We start from the raw sequence: 13,249 nt of genomic DNA, 5'->3' as shown, positions 1-13,249 counted from the left end.
CATTCACACACAGCCCGAGACAGACAGAGAAAACGAGACAGACCTCCCGAGTGCGCGAGCGCCCGGGAGGGAGGGAGCCCAACGCAGCGCGGCCAGCGCCTCTCCGGGAAGATGAAATCAAGACGCTCATGCAAGTAAACTTTGGCGGCGACAAAATCGTCGACTGTGGCAGCTGCTGAGGCGGACCCCAGCGACGTGCAACCGAGCTAGGAGGGCTTCCACCCGCGGCGGCGGCGGCGGCGGCGGCGGACCTTGGAGCGACACCCCAGCCCAAACGGAGAGAGGAGAAGCACCCGGTACCCACGGCGGCGGCCCCGCCTCTCCTGGCCGGTACTGTTGTTGCCTCCCCTTCCCTCTTCCCCGTTCCCTGCCACCCTGAGCCATTAGAAAGACCGGGGCTTTGATTTTCTTGGACAAATTGCCATCTCCCCGTTTCCACAAACTTGACGTGGAGGGTCGGACTGCGTTGTTAACTTTGATTTCCTAGACGCAAACGCCCGCAGACCCTCAACTGCTCTGTGGGGGGAACTCCGCTCCCACCTCGGATCCTGGACAGACGCGCCCCCAAGCCCTCCGAAGCCAGCCTTAGCGCGAGGGAGCGCGCTCAAGCTCTGGCAGCCTCTCTCCCCTCCCCCTTCCTCTGCTGGCCCCGGGACCGCCATCCGGCTTAACCCTATAACCGGGTGCCCGCGGCGCTTGCCAGTAACTGACTCCTGTCTGCGACATCCTCTTTCTCCCGAACAGGCCTCGAAGAGGCCAGTGTGGCCCCTCCGGACCCCGGAGGGCGCATTCCAAGCGGGTACTCTCTCCGCAGTGAACCCGGAGCTCTGGGGGGAGGTCTTTGCGCATGCCAGGTGCACAGACAGCGAGTTCCCCAGCCTCAGTGCCGGTGCGCCGCGGCGGGCCGGGCAGTGCCTGAAAGGCTGCGCCGCCTCCGCCCTCTTTACCTTCGCCTCAAGTACTGTCCGGACTCAGCGGTGCGTCCTCCAGGCCCCGCAGACACCGCCCGACCCGCAGCCCTGGGCGGCTGCGGACAGTCGCGCCTGGCTAACTTTGAAGGGGTAAAACTGAGTAGCCGGGCTGGAGGGAGGGGGCTCGGGGCCGCGCGGCGCTCCCTTGGCCCCTCGGAGCCCCCGGGGCCCCCGCGAGCCCCCGCCGCGTCCGCCGCAACCTCAGCATTGGAGCCGCCGCGGGTGTCCCCCGCGCGCCGCCGGGCCGCCCTGGGCGGGACTCCTCCTGCGGCCTCCGGGGCCACGGGGCGCGCGCAACAGGCGGCCCGAGCCGGCGGGAAGCTGGAGCGCCGACGGCGTCGGTCTCGGAGGGGTGTGGAGAGGCGAGGCCAAGCAGAGCCCCGCGCAGCCATGGAGTCGCTCCTGCTGCCGGTGCTGCTGCTGCTGGCCATACTGTGGACGCAGGCTGCCGCCCTCATTAACCTCAAGTACTCGGTAGAAGAGGAGCAGCGCGCCGGGACGGTGATTGCCAACGTGGCCAAGGACGCGCGGGAGGCGGGCTTCGCGCTGGACCCCCGGCAAGCTTCAGCCTTTCGCGTGGTGTCCAACTCGGCTCCACACCTAGTGGACATCAATCCCAGCTCTGGCCTGCTGGTCACCAAGCAGAAGATTGACCGTGACCTGCTGTGCCGCCAAAGCCCCAAGTGCATCATCTCGCTCGAAGTCATGTCCAGCTCAATGGAAATCTGCGTGATAAAGGTGGAGATCAAGGACCTGAACGACAATGCGCCTAGTTTCCCGGCAGCACAGATCGAGCTGGAGATCTCGGAGGCAGCCAGCCCTGGCACGCGCATCCCGCTGGACAGCGCTTACGATCCAGACTCAGGAAGCTTTGGCGTGCAGACTTACGAGCTCACGCCCAACGAGCTGTTCGGCCTGGAGATCAAGACGCGCGGCGACGGCTCGCGCTTTGCCGAACTCGTGGTGGAAAAGAGCCTGGACCGCGAGACGCAGTCGCACTACAGCTTTCGAATCACTGCGCTAGACGGTGGCGACCCGCCGCGCCTGGGCACCGTTGGCCTTAGTATCAAGGTGACCGACTCCAATGACAACAACCCGGTGTTTAGCGAGTCCACCTACACGGTGAGCGTGCCAGAAAACTCGCCTCCCAACACACCTGTCATCCGCCTCAACGCCAGCGATCCAGACGAGGGCACCAACGGCCAGGTGGTCTACTCCTTCTATGGCTACGTCAACGACCGCACGCGCGAGCTGTTTCAGATCGACCCGCACAGTGGCCTGGTCACTGTCACTGGCGCTTTAGACTACGAAGAGGGGCACGTGTACGAACTGGACGTGCAGGCTAAGGACTTGGGGCCCAATTCTATCCCGGCACACTGCAAGGTCACCGTCAGCGTGCTGGACACCAATGACAATCCGCCGGTCATCAACCTGCTGTCAGTCAACAGTGAGCTTGTGGAGGTCAGCGAGAGCGCCCCCCCGGGCTACGTGATCGCCTTGGTGCGGGTGTCTGATCGCGACTCAGGCCTCAATGGACGTGTGCAGTGCCGTTTGCTGGGCAATGTGCCCTTTCGACTGCAGGAATACGAGAGCTTCTCCACTATTCTGGTGGACGGACGGCTGGACCGCGAGCAGCACGACCAATACAACCTCACAATTCAGGCACGCGACGGCGGCGTGCCCATGCTGCAGAGTGCCAAGTCCTTTACCGTGCTCATCACTGACGAAAATGACAACCACCCGCACTTTTCCAAGCCCTACTACCAGGTCATTGTGCAGGAGAACAACACGCCTGGCGCCTATCTGCTCTCTGTGTCTGCTCGCGACCCCGACCTGGGTCTCAACGGCAGTGTCTCCTACCAGATCGTGCCGTCGCAGGTGCGGGACATGCCTGTCTTCACCTATGTCTCCATCAATCCCAACTCAGGCGACATCTATGCGCTGCGATCTTTTAACCACGAGCAGACCAAGGCGTTCGAATTCAAGGTGCTGGCCAAAGACGGCGGCCTTCCCTCACTGCAAAGCAACGCTACGGTGCGGGTCATCATCCTCGACGTCAACGACAACACCCCGGTCATCACAGCCCCACCTCTGATTAACGGCACTGCGGAGGTCTACATACCCCGCAACTCTGGCATAGGCTACCTGGTGACTGTTGTCAAGGCAGAAGACTACGATGAGGGCGAAAATGGCCGAGTCACCTACGACATGACCGAGGGCGACCGCGGCTTCTTTGAAATAGACCAGGTCAATGGCGAAGTCAGAACCACCCGCACCTTCGGGGAGAGCTCCAAGTCCTCCTATGAGCTTATCGTGGTGGCTCACGACCACGGCAAGACATCTCTCTCTGCCTCTGCTCTCGTCCTAATCTACTTGTCCCCTGCTCTCGATGCCCAAGAGTCAATGGGCTCTGTGAACTTGTCCTTGATTTTCATTATTGCCCTGGGCTCCATTGCGGGCATCCTCTTTGTAACTATGATCTTCGTGGCAATCAAGTGCAAGCGAGACAACAAAGAGATCCGGACCTACAACTGCAGGTAAAGCCAAGTTTTCTTTCTTTGTCTTGGATGAATAAGGTGTGTTTATCTGTGTCTCTGTGTGAAAATCCTGGTGCTTTTGTTTCCTACTTAAATGCATGCAGCATACTTGCAGTGCTTCTTTTTGTAGGGTGAAAAGTTTGTGACAGTCCAAGTTGATCAATTCTTTTGATCTGACAATTTGCTGGAAGACAATCATTTAGTGTTTGAATGGATTCTGTCACATAATGATGGTGAGGAGAAAAGCAATTATCATTTTAAAATTTGCATAGCTGTCTCCATGAAGTTATGGTAGGAAAAACAGAGAGAGAGGGAGGGAGGGAGGGAGAGAGAGAGAGAGAGAGATTGTTCATATTTTTAGGAAAACCACCAACTACCACAACTTGGTGTCTGGGGCACAGTGTTTTTGGGACAGGTACTGAATGAAAGGAGAGGGAATTTTGGCAGCTACCCTGTCTTGTTGCAGTGATGAACTCTGGAGAGAGACTGGGAGTGGGAGTGTAAGATGGGAAAGGGAGATTGGGGGAGGGGAGAACAGGAGTGTGTGGAGATGCAGGTGATTAGTGGTTTTTAGTTTATTCTTGGCTTGTTTTTTATCTAGTCCCCAAACATCTGGCTATATAAAGTGAAATTTTATCAGGCATCTGTATGTTTTCAAATATCTGGTTGGTTGGTAGTGTGGAGACCAAACATCCCAATGAGGAACAAGACTTTGCATCCAGATGTTTCAGTAAAAATAGCAATCTTCTAGAGTTGATGATGCTTTCCTCTAATGTGAGACTGTGTTGTGGCATTAAGATCTGGTTCCTACCAGTGGATGTCACTGTGGGCTATTGTGTTACAGTTTCTCTTGAAGTGTGTGAAGGATGTGGTGTGTGTGTGTGTGTGTGTGCGCGCGCGCGCGGGGGAGGGGGGAGGGGGAGGGAGAGAGAGAGGGATAGAAGGAGGAGAAGAGAGAAAAGAAATGTGGAAACACAGTATTTTTTGAAAAGATTTCCTGATAAGCACATTAGAAGGTCTTACTGAAGCTCTTTCTTACATTTGGATAGAGCATATAAATCTAAGCATTTCTAGAATCCTAGAATCCAATTTAGGATAATACATGACATTTTTTTTCCAGCAGTGTCTCATCGAAACAGTTGAAAAAAGTTGTTTCTTTAGTTTGCTGAAAATGAATGATGCTGCTGTTTACAACCAAGGTGTGTGTGTGCTTTCAACACACCTACACATCAGTGTGTCTTTTGTGCCATTTGTGTCTGCATGTTAATCAGTCAAAACATGTTCCTGTAGGTTCAGTTTGTGTTTGACACCGTCTGAAATGCACACTTCTGTGAATCAGAGCCCCCTGAATATGTAACAGCCATGCAATTATTGTTTCCCTTTTACTATTCTCTGCGTTACACAAGTTAGTAGACAAATGCTAACCACACATGAATATCAATCAGGTGCCATAAAAGAGCAGCTGCAATGCCTCATAAATGCTTTAATCCTGTTACTAGTGAAATGGCCATGACTTTTCTTTCCTTCAGCACCAAGTCATTTCAGATGGGAGAAATGGAAATTAATATTGCTCTTACCTTTCAAACCTGTGACTGCTAGTGGCGATTTTTATAGGAGAAAAATGTGGGGTCAATAAAATTTTATTTATATGGAGATAATTATGGAGAGGACTCTTTTTAAGCCATTTTCTCAGCATAAAGTAAATGCGTAAGATCCTTTCCTTGATGAAAAAGAAATCAGCTTGAAATAAAGATATTGAAGGCTTTGCCACCTCTTGGTGATGTATGACTAGAAGTGAGAGCCCTTTCTGAGAATTTGCCAAGGAGATGATTAAACAGGAGGAGAGCATCTGAATAGTGAAAAAAAAAAAAAGAGTAAATCTCAGTGCTCTCCAGCTTCACCCAAATGTGTATTTTGTGAAGTGCTGTGTTTCCTGTGATGGTTTGGGATTAATGAAGTACAGTATAATTAAATAATTGGTTAATACAGAAAGGGCTGCACAATGAATGCTTCAGCTGAATAGTTTGATGGGGCATTGCCAAAGTTACTCATCTTGGGTAAACAAAATGATTAAAATTTCCCATTGATTCTGTAAACAGATTAGAATAGAAAATCAACCTTAGTACTAGGGTTTTGGGGATTTTGTCTGCTCCCAAACCCCAGTAGTACCAGTTTGCCATCACTGCAAATCTTCCTGAGCACAGAGCGAAGGGCTGAGGGGAACTCAGTTGCTTAGCTCTAGGTAGATCCTGGGGACAGAGCAAGAATTTGCCTCTGTAGATGTGTAGTCTCCCTATCTACTCAGACTTTTCAGAAACCTAAAGTTCAGGAGCATGTCTTTCCATGTGATTAGGCAGAGATTTCTTTTTCTAAGCCTCTGCAGAATCTCTTCCTGAAATGCATTCATTTATGAGACTTGCGAGATGATCTGCAATTGCTGCTTGAATTGGGCTCCCTTTTTGTATTCAGACAATTAGCTTTGTCGAGTAAGAATAAGGCACAGTCTTTCCCTTGTAAAGATCAACCTGTATTACTTATTAACCCTATTGTTTTGCTGATTATTGCCCAGAAATCGAATTTCCAAAAAATAAACTGAATCATTATGTGCAAAGTAATAAATGAATTTGAGAATCTGGCTACATTTAAATGTATTTCTTTTGACAAGTCTCTTAATGCTTGATGTCTTTGGTGCACGTTGCTGGGTCTGTGTCAGTGTTAATTAAATTGAGCTCTTTATGTTCCAGTTGCAGCACAGCTGCTTGTAGGTACACCTGAATGGAGAAGGATGCTGAATGCACTAACCTTTAAATTCCTTTGCAGTAATTGTTTAACCATCACTTGTCTCCTCGGCTGTTTTATAAAAGGACAAAACAGCAAGTGTCTGCATTGCATCTCGGTTTCTCCCATTAGCGAGGAGCAAGACAAAAAGACAGAGGAGAAAGTGAGCCTAAGGGGAAAGAGGTAAAAAGGCATTTCCCCTCATTTAAATGGGTTTGGCTATTAGATTTTTCTAGGAGAGGAGGGGGTCGGGGGGAGAGGGAACTGGGCTAGGGCAGGGAGGAGGGTGTGGAGGAGACGCAAAAGAATGGGGTCTGATCTCCTACCCCAGTCCAAAACTGAATGAGTGAGTCATAGAGGAAGCTGATTGAGGGCGTGTGCCACATGGCAAATGCCTGGAGGGACTGGCAAGGGGGTGGGGGCGGGTATTTTTTATTTTCCTCTATCTCCTCTTTGGTGACTTGCTTTGTATTTCACCTAGGAGTTCCTTTTGGTTCCAGGGAAGCTCCAGATTTGAGCATTTTCATGCTTTCTCTCCCATAGGCTCAACTTTCCCTGTCCCCCCACCCGTGCTCACAGGCCACTCACAATGAAAAATTCCAAATCCAAAGTATAGAAACTTTTTTAGGGGGGGTTGGTGAGAGGTTACTATGTTTAATACGAAAAGTTTATGGCCCTCAGCTTGTTTTCCCTTGTAAAAAGCACAGGGAGAAACCCGATGATGTAATGCACCAGAATAAGGAGCTGGAGCGGAGATGGGGTGCAACCCTCTGGGGTGCTTAATGTTTATTAATCAGTGCATGGTTTGGGAGGGTGTTAGTGATTCATGCTGCCTTTTCTGTCACATAGAATTGCTGAGTACTCCTATGGGCATCAAAAGAAATCAAGCAAGAAGAAAAAAATCAGTAAGAATGACATCCGCCTGGTACCCCGGGATGTGGAGGAGACAGACAAGATGAACGTTGTCAGTTGCTCTTCCCTGACCTCCTCCCTCAACTATTTTGACTACCACCAGCAGACGCTGCCCCTGGGCTGCCGCCGCTCTGAGAGCACTTTCCTGAATGTGGAGAACCAGAATACCCGCAACACCAGTGCTAACCACATCTACCATCACTCTTTCAACAGCCAGGGGCCCCAGCAGCCTGACCTGATTATCAACGGTGTGCCTCTGCCTGAGGTGAGTGCAGCTAAGTGGCTGTATGAGGTTCTCCCAGGTCTCCTTCTTTAGCTGCTTGCTGGATACCATAAACTGCTGTGCTGGCACATCCCCTGGCAGGCGTGGGGAGAATTTCTCTGCTTATGCCCATTTTCATACTAAGGGTTTGCTACCAGTGCTTCTTGGAGCAAAAGGTAACCCAACATACTGGGCCTTTGTGTAGGTATGGGTATTGGAATTGGTAACTCAAAGAGTCTGAGCCCTTGAAATCATTATCCTGGCGTAATTCGAGTTTGCTCCACCTGTTGCAAATATAGCACGCTTGATAGCCAGCAGTACCAGTATGCCAGTAAAGTGGCTTAGAAAGAGTCATCAGGTAGTGTTGAAAATGGATGAAACCCTCTAATGCCCTGGGACCAGTTTTCCAGTGTGAGAGTGATTCAGCCTCCTAAAGACCCCATTTGCTTTTTCTTTCGTCACATCACTGTTCTCTAGCATTTTGGTGAGAGAATACGGATAGGCTGGTTAAAGGGAGGCAAAGCAAAAAAATTAAAAAGCCACTTTGCCATTTCTTAGCAGTTCTAGTGGTAACATTTGATGGTTGAGGAGATTGAAACTGTCATTATTGCTGAAAATTTAAGAATTAGTTGGCTGGTTGCAGTGGCTCACACCTGTAATCCCAGTACTTTGAGAGGCCGAGGCAGGAGAATTGCTTGAGTCCGCAATTCCAGACCAGCTTGCCAGCCTGGGCAATATAGTGAGACCTCATCTCTAGCAATGAAAAAAAAAAAGAATAAGAATAAGAATTATCTATGCATTTGAGTAAGCTCTGTTTCTTTCTCTTCACTGGTAATGAATGTATTTAAGTAGAATTTTTTTCTTTTTTTTTGAGATGGAGTTTCTCTTGTTGCCCAGGCTAGAGTGCAATGGCACGATGTTGGCTCAATGTTGGCTCACCGCAGCCTCCACCTCCTGGCTTCAAGCAATTCTCCTGCCCCAGCATCCATAGTAGCTGGGATTACAGGCATACGCCACCACACCCGGCTAATTTTGTATTTTTAGTAGAGACAGGGTTTCTCCATGTTGGTCAGGCTGGTCTCAAACTCCTGACTGCAGGTGATCTGCCCGCCTCGGCCTCCCAAAGTGTTGGGATTACAGGCGTGAGCCGCCGCACCGGGCTTAAGTAGAAATGTTTTTTAAAATGTGATGTGGTCAGATGTTTGCTGGCTATTGAAATATTTTAGGGCAGTAGAGTGGTATATGGATGATGGCTGGTGGGTGGCTGGGTGGAAGGCTAGAAGTAACATTTCTTAAGTTGATTTCATTTTTCCATGAATTGCTTAAGTTCCTCTTTGGTTAGAAATTTGATGCACTGGGAGGCATATGTCCTCTTCCAAGCTACCAGTGAAAAGAATACTGCACACTTGGAGAGCACTTTCACATCTTTCAAAGCACCTTCCCAAACATGGTTTCGTTTGATCCTCACCATCAGATATCTTGATAGGTTGCCCTTCAGTAGATGATGAAACAGAGGTCCAGAGATGCTAAGGGACTTACTCAGACTCACAAAGCTGGTCAAGACAGGGAGGACCAGACTGAAGGACTCTATACTGCCTGGCAAATGTGATTTCAGTGACACCTTCCTGCCTTAAAAGTAATTCAGCTTGACATACCCAGGCTATGATGCATACATAAAATGGCCTCATAGTACTTGTGTCAATTTTGTAGGATAAGGGGTCTTAAGACCACTTACATTGATTGCTTCTTCTAGTTCCTGAATAATAATTCCCATCAGAATTAATGGGGCCAAACAGCAGTGCTTTTGATGAGTAACTGATGGTATTCTGCCAGCAACAAAAGCACCAATATTTTCAATTTATAACTCTATAAATAAGGATTTTTTGAAAGTCCAGTATTGTGCTAGGTAAACTCAGTTATAATTATTAATGTCAGTGAATACTACTAAGGCCTAGGCCGTAGACTACTTAGAAGACTACTTGTGGATCACCAATAGCTCAGCAATAGAAAATGAGAGGTAGTGGTGTGTAGTGGAATCAGATTGATCATGATTTTGAATCCAGGAATCACTGCTTGCTGTGGAACATAAGACTCTGTTTCTTTATCTACAAAATGGGCACCCCTGTCACGCAAAGTTGTTCCAAGGAATATGACTTGTGTAGTGTAGTAGGTTCAACTCATTGGTGTCCCCAAAATAGTAGACCTCTTCACTGTACAGTTGGAGAATCAGTGTTACAATGGCTTACACTACTGATTGTGTCTCCCTAGGCACTTGTAACCAAAGAGGAATTTAGGCTGCTTCTATATAGATACATCCTACAAAGTATTATGGCCATACTATTCATATTGATCATTTAAACAATAGAGGTGAAAGATGCCAAAGTTGTGGGTTCAGTTGTTCAGGAGTAACGGCACTGTTACTTGTGGAGATAGACAAAAGGGTTGAATCCCGAGGACTTGGTGATCACTAAGGCAATCAATTCAAGGCACTAGAGAAATGTGAGTTCTGGTGTCTATGAAATAGATGGAGAGGACAGAAAACGTATGATGACATCTGATTGGTTTACCTAAGACTTAGTATCATTTCTGGGATTCTTCCATGGGCTGAATGAAACAAAATATTGCTTCAATTATTTAGAAAAGCCGTTTAAAATCTCAGTTCTGATCCTGTCTCTGACTCACAAAGCCAGATGCTTTTCCCTGGTTAACAAAATTATACAGTTTTGGTGTGTACAGCTGGTCATGGCCAAGACAGTGTGTTCTAGACATAGTGAGGTTGTGTGTATTTCTAATATTCAGTCCCTCCTGGAGAGTTCAACTGGCAAACCCATTCAGAAAGGAGAGAGGCCCACTTACAGCCGAATACAGACCAGGCCATTTAACCTGAATCAGTCACAATGCCCTGCATAGGGAAAATGACACTTCTTTTCTTTTATACCAAAGGCCACTGGACTCGGTGGAATACTTGGGTCCAATGAAATCTATAGAAGAGCAGGGATGATTGATTCGTTCATTCAACTGATATTTGTTGAGCCTCCTCTTTGTAAGGCACTGCTGTAGACTCTGGAGTTAGAGAGATGAAAAAGACAAGAAATGCACATTCTAAAGTGTGAGACAATCAAGTAAACAGGTAATTTGCAATATAGAGTAATAAATGCTAATATAGGGTGCAATGGGACATTCTCCATTGCTAGGATAATAACATTTTGATATATTTCCTACATTATCTTTATATTTTCCTAATTAATTAATTAATCCATTCAAGAAAGCAACATTTATTAAGCAATTATAGCATAGAATGATAAGTGCTATGATGTGGCAAATATAAGATTCTATAGAAGTTTCTCTATGTTACTTACATTGTTCTTTATATTATTTCATTAAACCATTCTTTAATTTGTTCATTAATTTATCCCATTAGCAGTTATTATACATTTAGAATGTGCCAGATAATGTACTGCTTCGCGGGGATCAAAAATAATAAAACACTTGTTTCTTGACCCCAGGGAGCTTACAGAAAGACAGACAAGTAAACAGGTAATTTCAATTCAGAATAACATCCTATTCCTGGGCACATGTTACATTCTTACTCTCCAGGTTGGGACAAAAGGGCACTACATAGTGGGTTCCTCTGTTGGGTTACCTGTGTCAAACCCATTCCCTTTATGAGCTGTAGATCCAGTTACAGGGCTTACTCTCAAAGGGATTATAGACGAGTCCACTCAGACGTGTTGAGTGCTAGCTGTACTCTATCACACTTTGAAATTTATCACCATGGCATTAGATCAAGTCAGTAAGCATTGTTGGAGTATCCACTATGTGCTCAGCTGTGTGGCAGGGACCATGGAGATTCCAAGTAAGTTTAAGACATAACTTCTGCCCTCAGAGAGTTCAGTCTAGTTGGGGAGCGAAGATCACCCACAGTGATTTCACGGGCAAGCATTACAAGATAGTTTCTGATCACCTGTCGCTTTGTAGACTCCTAAGAACTTTCTCCTCCTTTAATGGCAGCCTTACATTTTATGTAGATTTGCCATTGAACTCTCAAAATTTAGTGCTGAATGGAAGATAGCTCTTGTATCAGTGTCCAAACCTAGCGACATGTGAACGTTGTTGGCTCTAGAAGCTAACAGAAATATGACTTTGAATGCAGTTAGATAGGCAAGATAAAGGGAATGGAACACTAATCAAGAATTGGAACTCAGTTTACAGTATTGCAGAGATAAGCTTGTATAGAATTGTATATCATTATTTACTTGTCCTCTGATGTTGGCTGGGAAATCAGCTATGTGGATTTTGTGGTTTCGTACACAAATTTGAGGGGCAAAGTGGAGGATGCCTTTGCTGTTTACAGAAGACTTTTGTAGAATTAGTGATGTCAGGTATCTTTTACGTATTTTAAACTGAAAGGTGAGGTTTGCATTCCTTGGTATCCTGGTTTATTTTACTCATAGACTTAGTGTATATGTGAATGAATTAGAGGGCGCGTGTGTGTGTCTGTGTGTGTGTGTATGAGGGAGTAGAAAAGAGTGAAGAGAGAGGAAAGGAGGTTGAAAAAGAAGGAAAATGGAGAAGAAAGATAGTAGGTTTGTCAGTTTGCTAAGATCTTTCTAAAAATAGTCCAGATTTTTTGAGAGGCTCCTTAGTAAGGCAAATGATTTTTCTTCCAGTCTTATGGAATGGAGACATGCCTACTGGTGCCTCTGGATGCTGGAAAGCGTTATTCCTTTGTACAGCAGCATTGCTGCATTACCATTTTTGTCACCTGGGTGCAGTCATTATTGGAGGAAGAAAATGCAACTCATTGCATCTACTGGAAATGGAGACTTGGGTGAGGCTTCTTCCTGCCTCCAGGAGGGGTGAAATGGCCCAAACACCCAGTGTCTTTTGTGCAGTATTTTTAAATTTTAGTTTTCTGATGTTGAATGTTTCTGAGCTGACAGCTGTAAGGGAGTGATAGTGGGCAAAAACTTAAAGAATTCCAGTCGTAGGTCCGCAGGGATTTAAATTTTGGTTTCAGTCTCAATCTTGAATTCTGTTTTCTACCTTTCATCGGCAAACTGTAGTTTCTTTGATATGAGGCATCTAAAGGGTGTGTGTGCATGCTCTGCTATAGCCACTCATGCAACAGTCTTCATAAGTAGCGATGTAGTAGCTGTGGGAGAGTTTGCAGAACAAGAATGTGTGTGGCAGCCAAATTGAATGCTTCCAATTATCCTGCAGAAAGTCTGAATGCATGGTCATCTTAGTGGAAATAATGAAAATAAAACATCAGGCTTTGAAAAAAATAGCCCAGTACACTTTAGTTCCTAAAACAGAGTTTTAAAGTTAGAGATTTGCAGTGACTTGAATGAAATTCTGGGCTAAATTAGACAGCCACAAACCTATCAGGTAGTAGATTCAGAAGGCACTAAAAAATAATAGGTATGATAAGGCTGGTTTGGATAGCATGGAAATGACACAAAGCATCACCTCTAATTAAAAGAAACCAACAAACCCTTTAGTGCGCATCTTGTTTGTTTGTCTCCTTATTACAGTAGGGTCTTGGAATCATTTCAGTCCTATCCGTAAGGGTCAAAAGTAACCCTGCAGGAGAAAGCAATGAGAAACAACGCAGCCCACATCTTTTCAAGCATTCTCATTTCAGTTTTCTTCAAAAACCAAGGGCTCAATTTCTACCAGCAGTCATTCTAGGGCCACCCATTGCCTACATTGTATCTTATTGGCACCTTTCACCTCTAGCTGAGAAAGCCAGTTTCCCAGCGGGGATGGGCTTGCAAGATGTGTTC

The 13,249-nt window shown here is 46.9% G+C and overlaps 1 protein-coding gene across 4 annotated transcripts in view; it reads left to right on the top strand.

The window, feature by feature from the left end:
* Positions 1–309: 309 nt before the first annotated feature.
* PCDH19 (protocadherin 19) overlaps positions 310–13,249 on the top strand; it is a 121,350-nt gene continuing 108,410 nt past the window's right edge. For 2 of the 4 annotated variants that reach the window (XM_055268491.2, XM_055268489.2), the window contains exons 1-2: positions 310–3,508; positions 7,136–7,463. In XM_055268491.2, the coding sequence (XP_055124466.1) occupies positions 1,362–3,508; positions 7,136–7,463 (2,475 nt within the window). In that variant the 5' untranslated portion in view covers positions 310–1,361. Of the gene's footprint in view, positions 3,509–6,328; positions 6,470–7,135; positions 7,464–13,249 lie in introns of all 4 variants that reach the window. The other 2 variants (XM_055268487.2, XM_055268488.2) reach the window with 2 other exon arrangements.

The sequence above is a fragment of the Symphalangus syndactylus genome, chromosome X, assembly GCF_028878055.3.
Source record: "Symphalangus syndactylus isolate Jambi chromosome X, NHGRI_mSymSyn1-v2.1_pri, whole genome shotgun sequence".
Lineage (NCBI taxonomy): Eukaryota > Metazoa > Chordata > Mammalia > Primates > Hylobatidae > Symphalangus > Symphalangus syndactylus.
The sequence above is the reverse complement of the archived record's forward strand: the minus strand, read 5'-3'. Positions and strand labels throughout refer to the sequence as shown.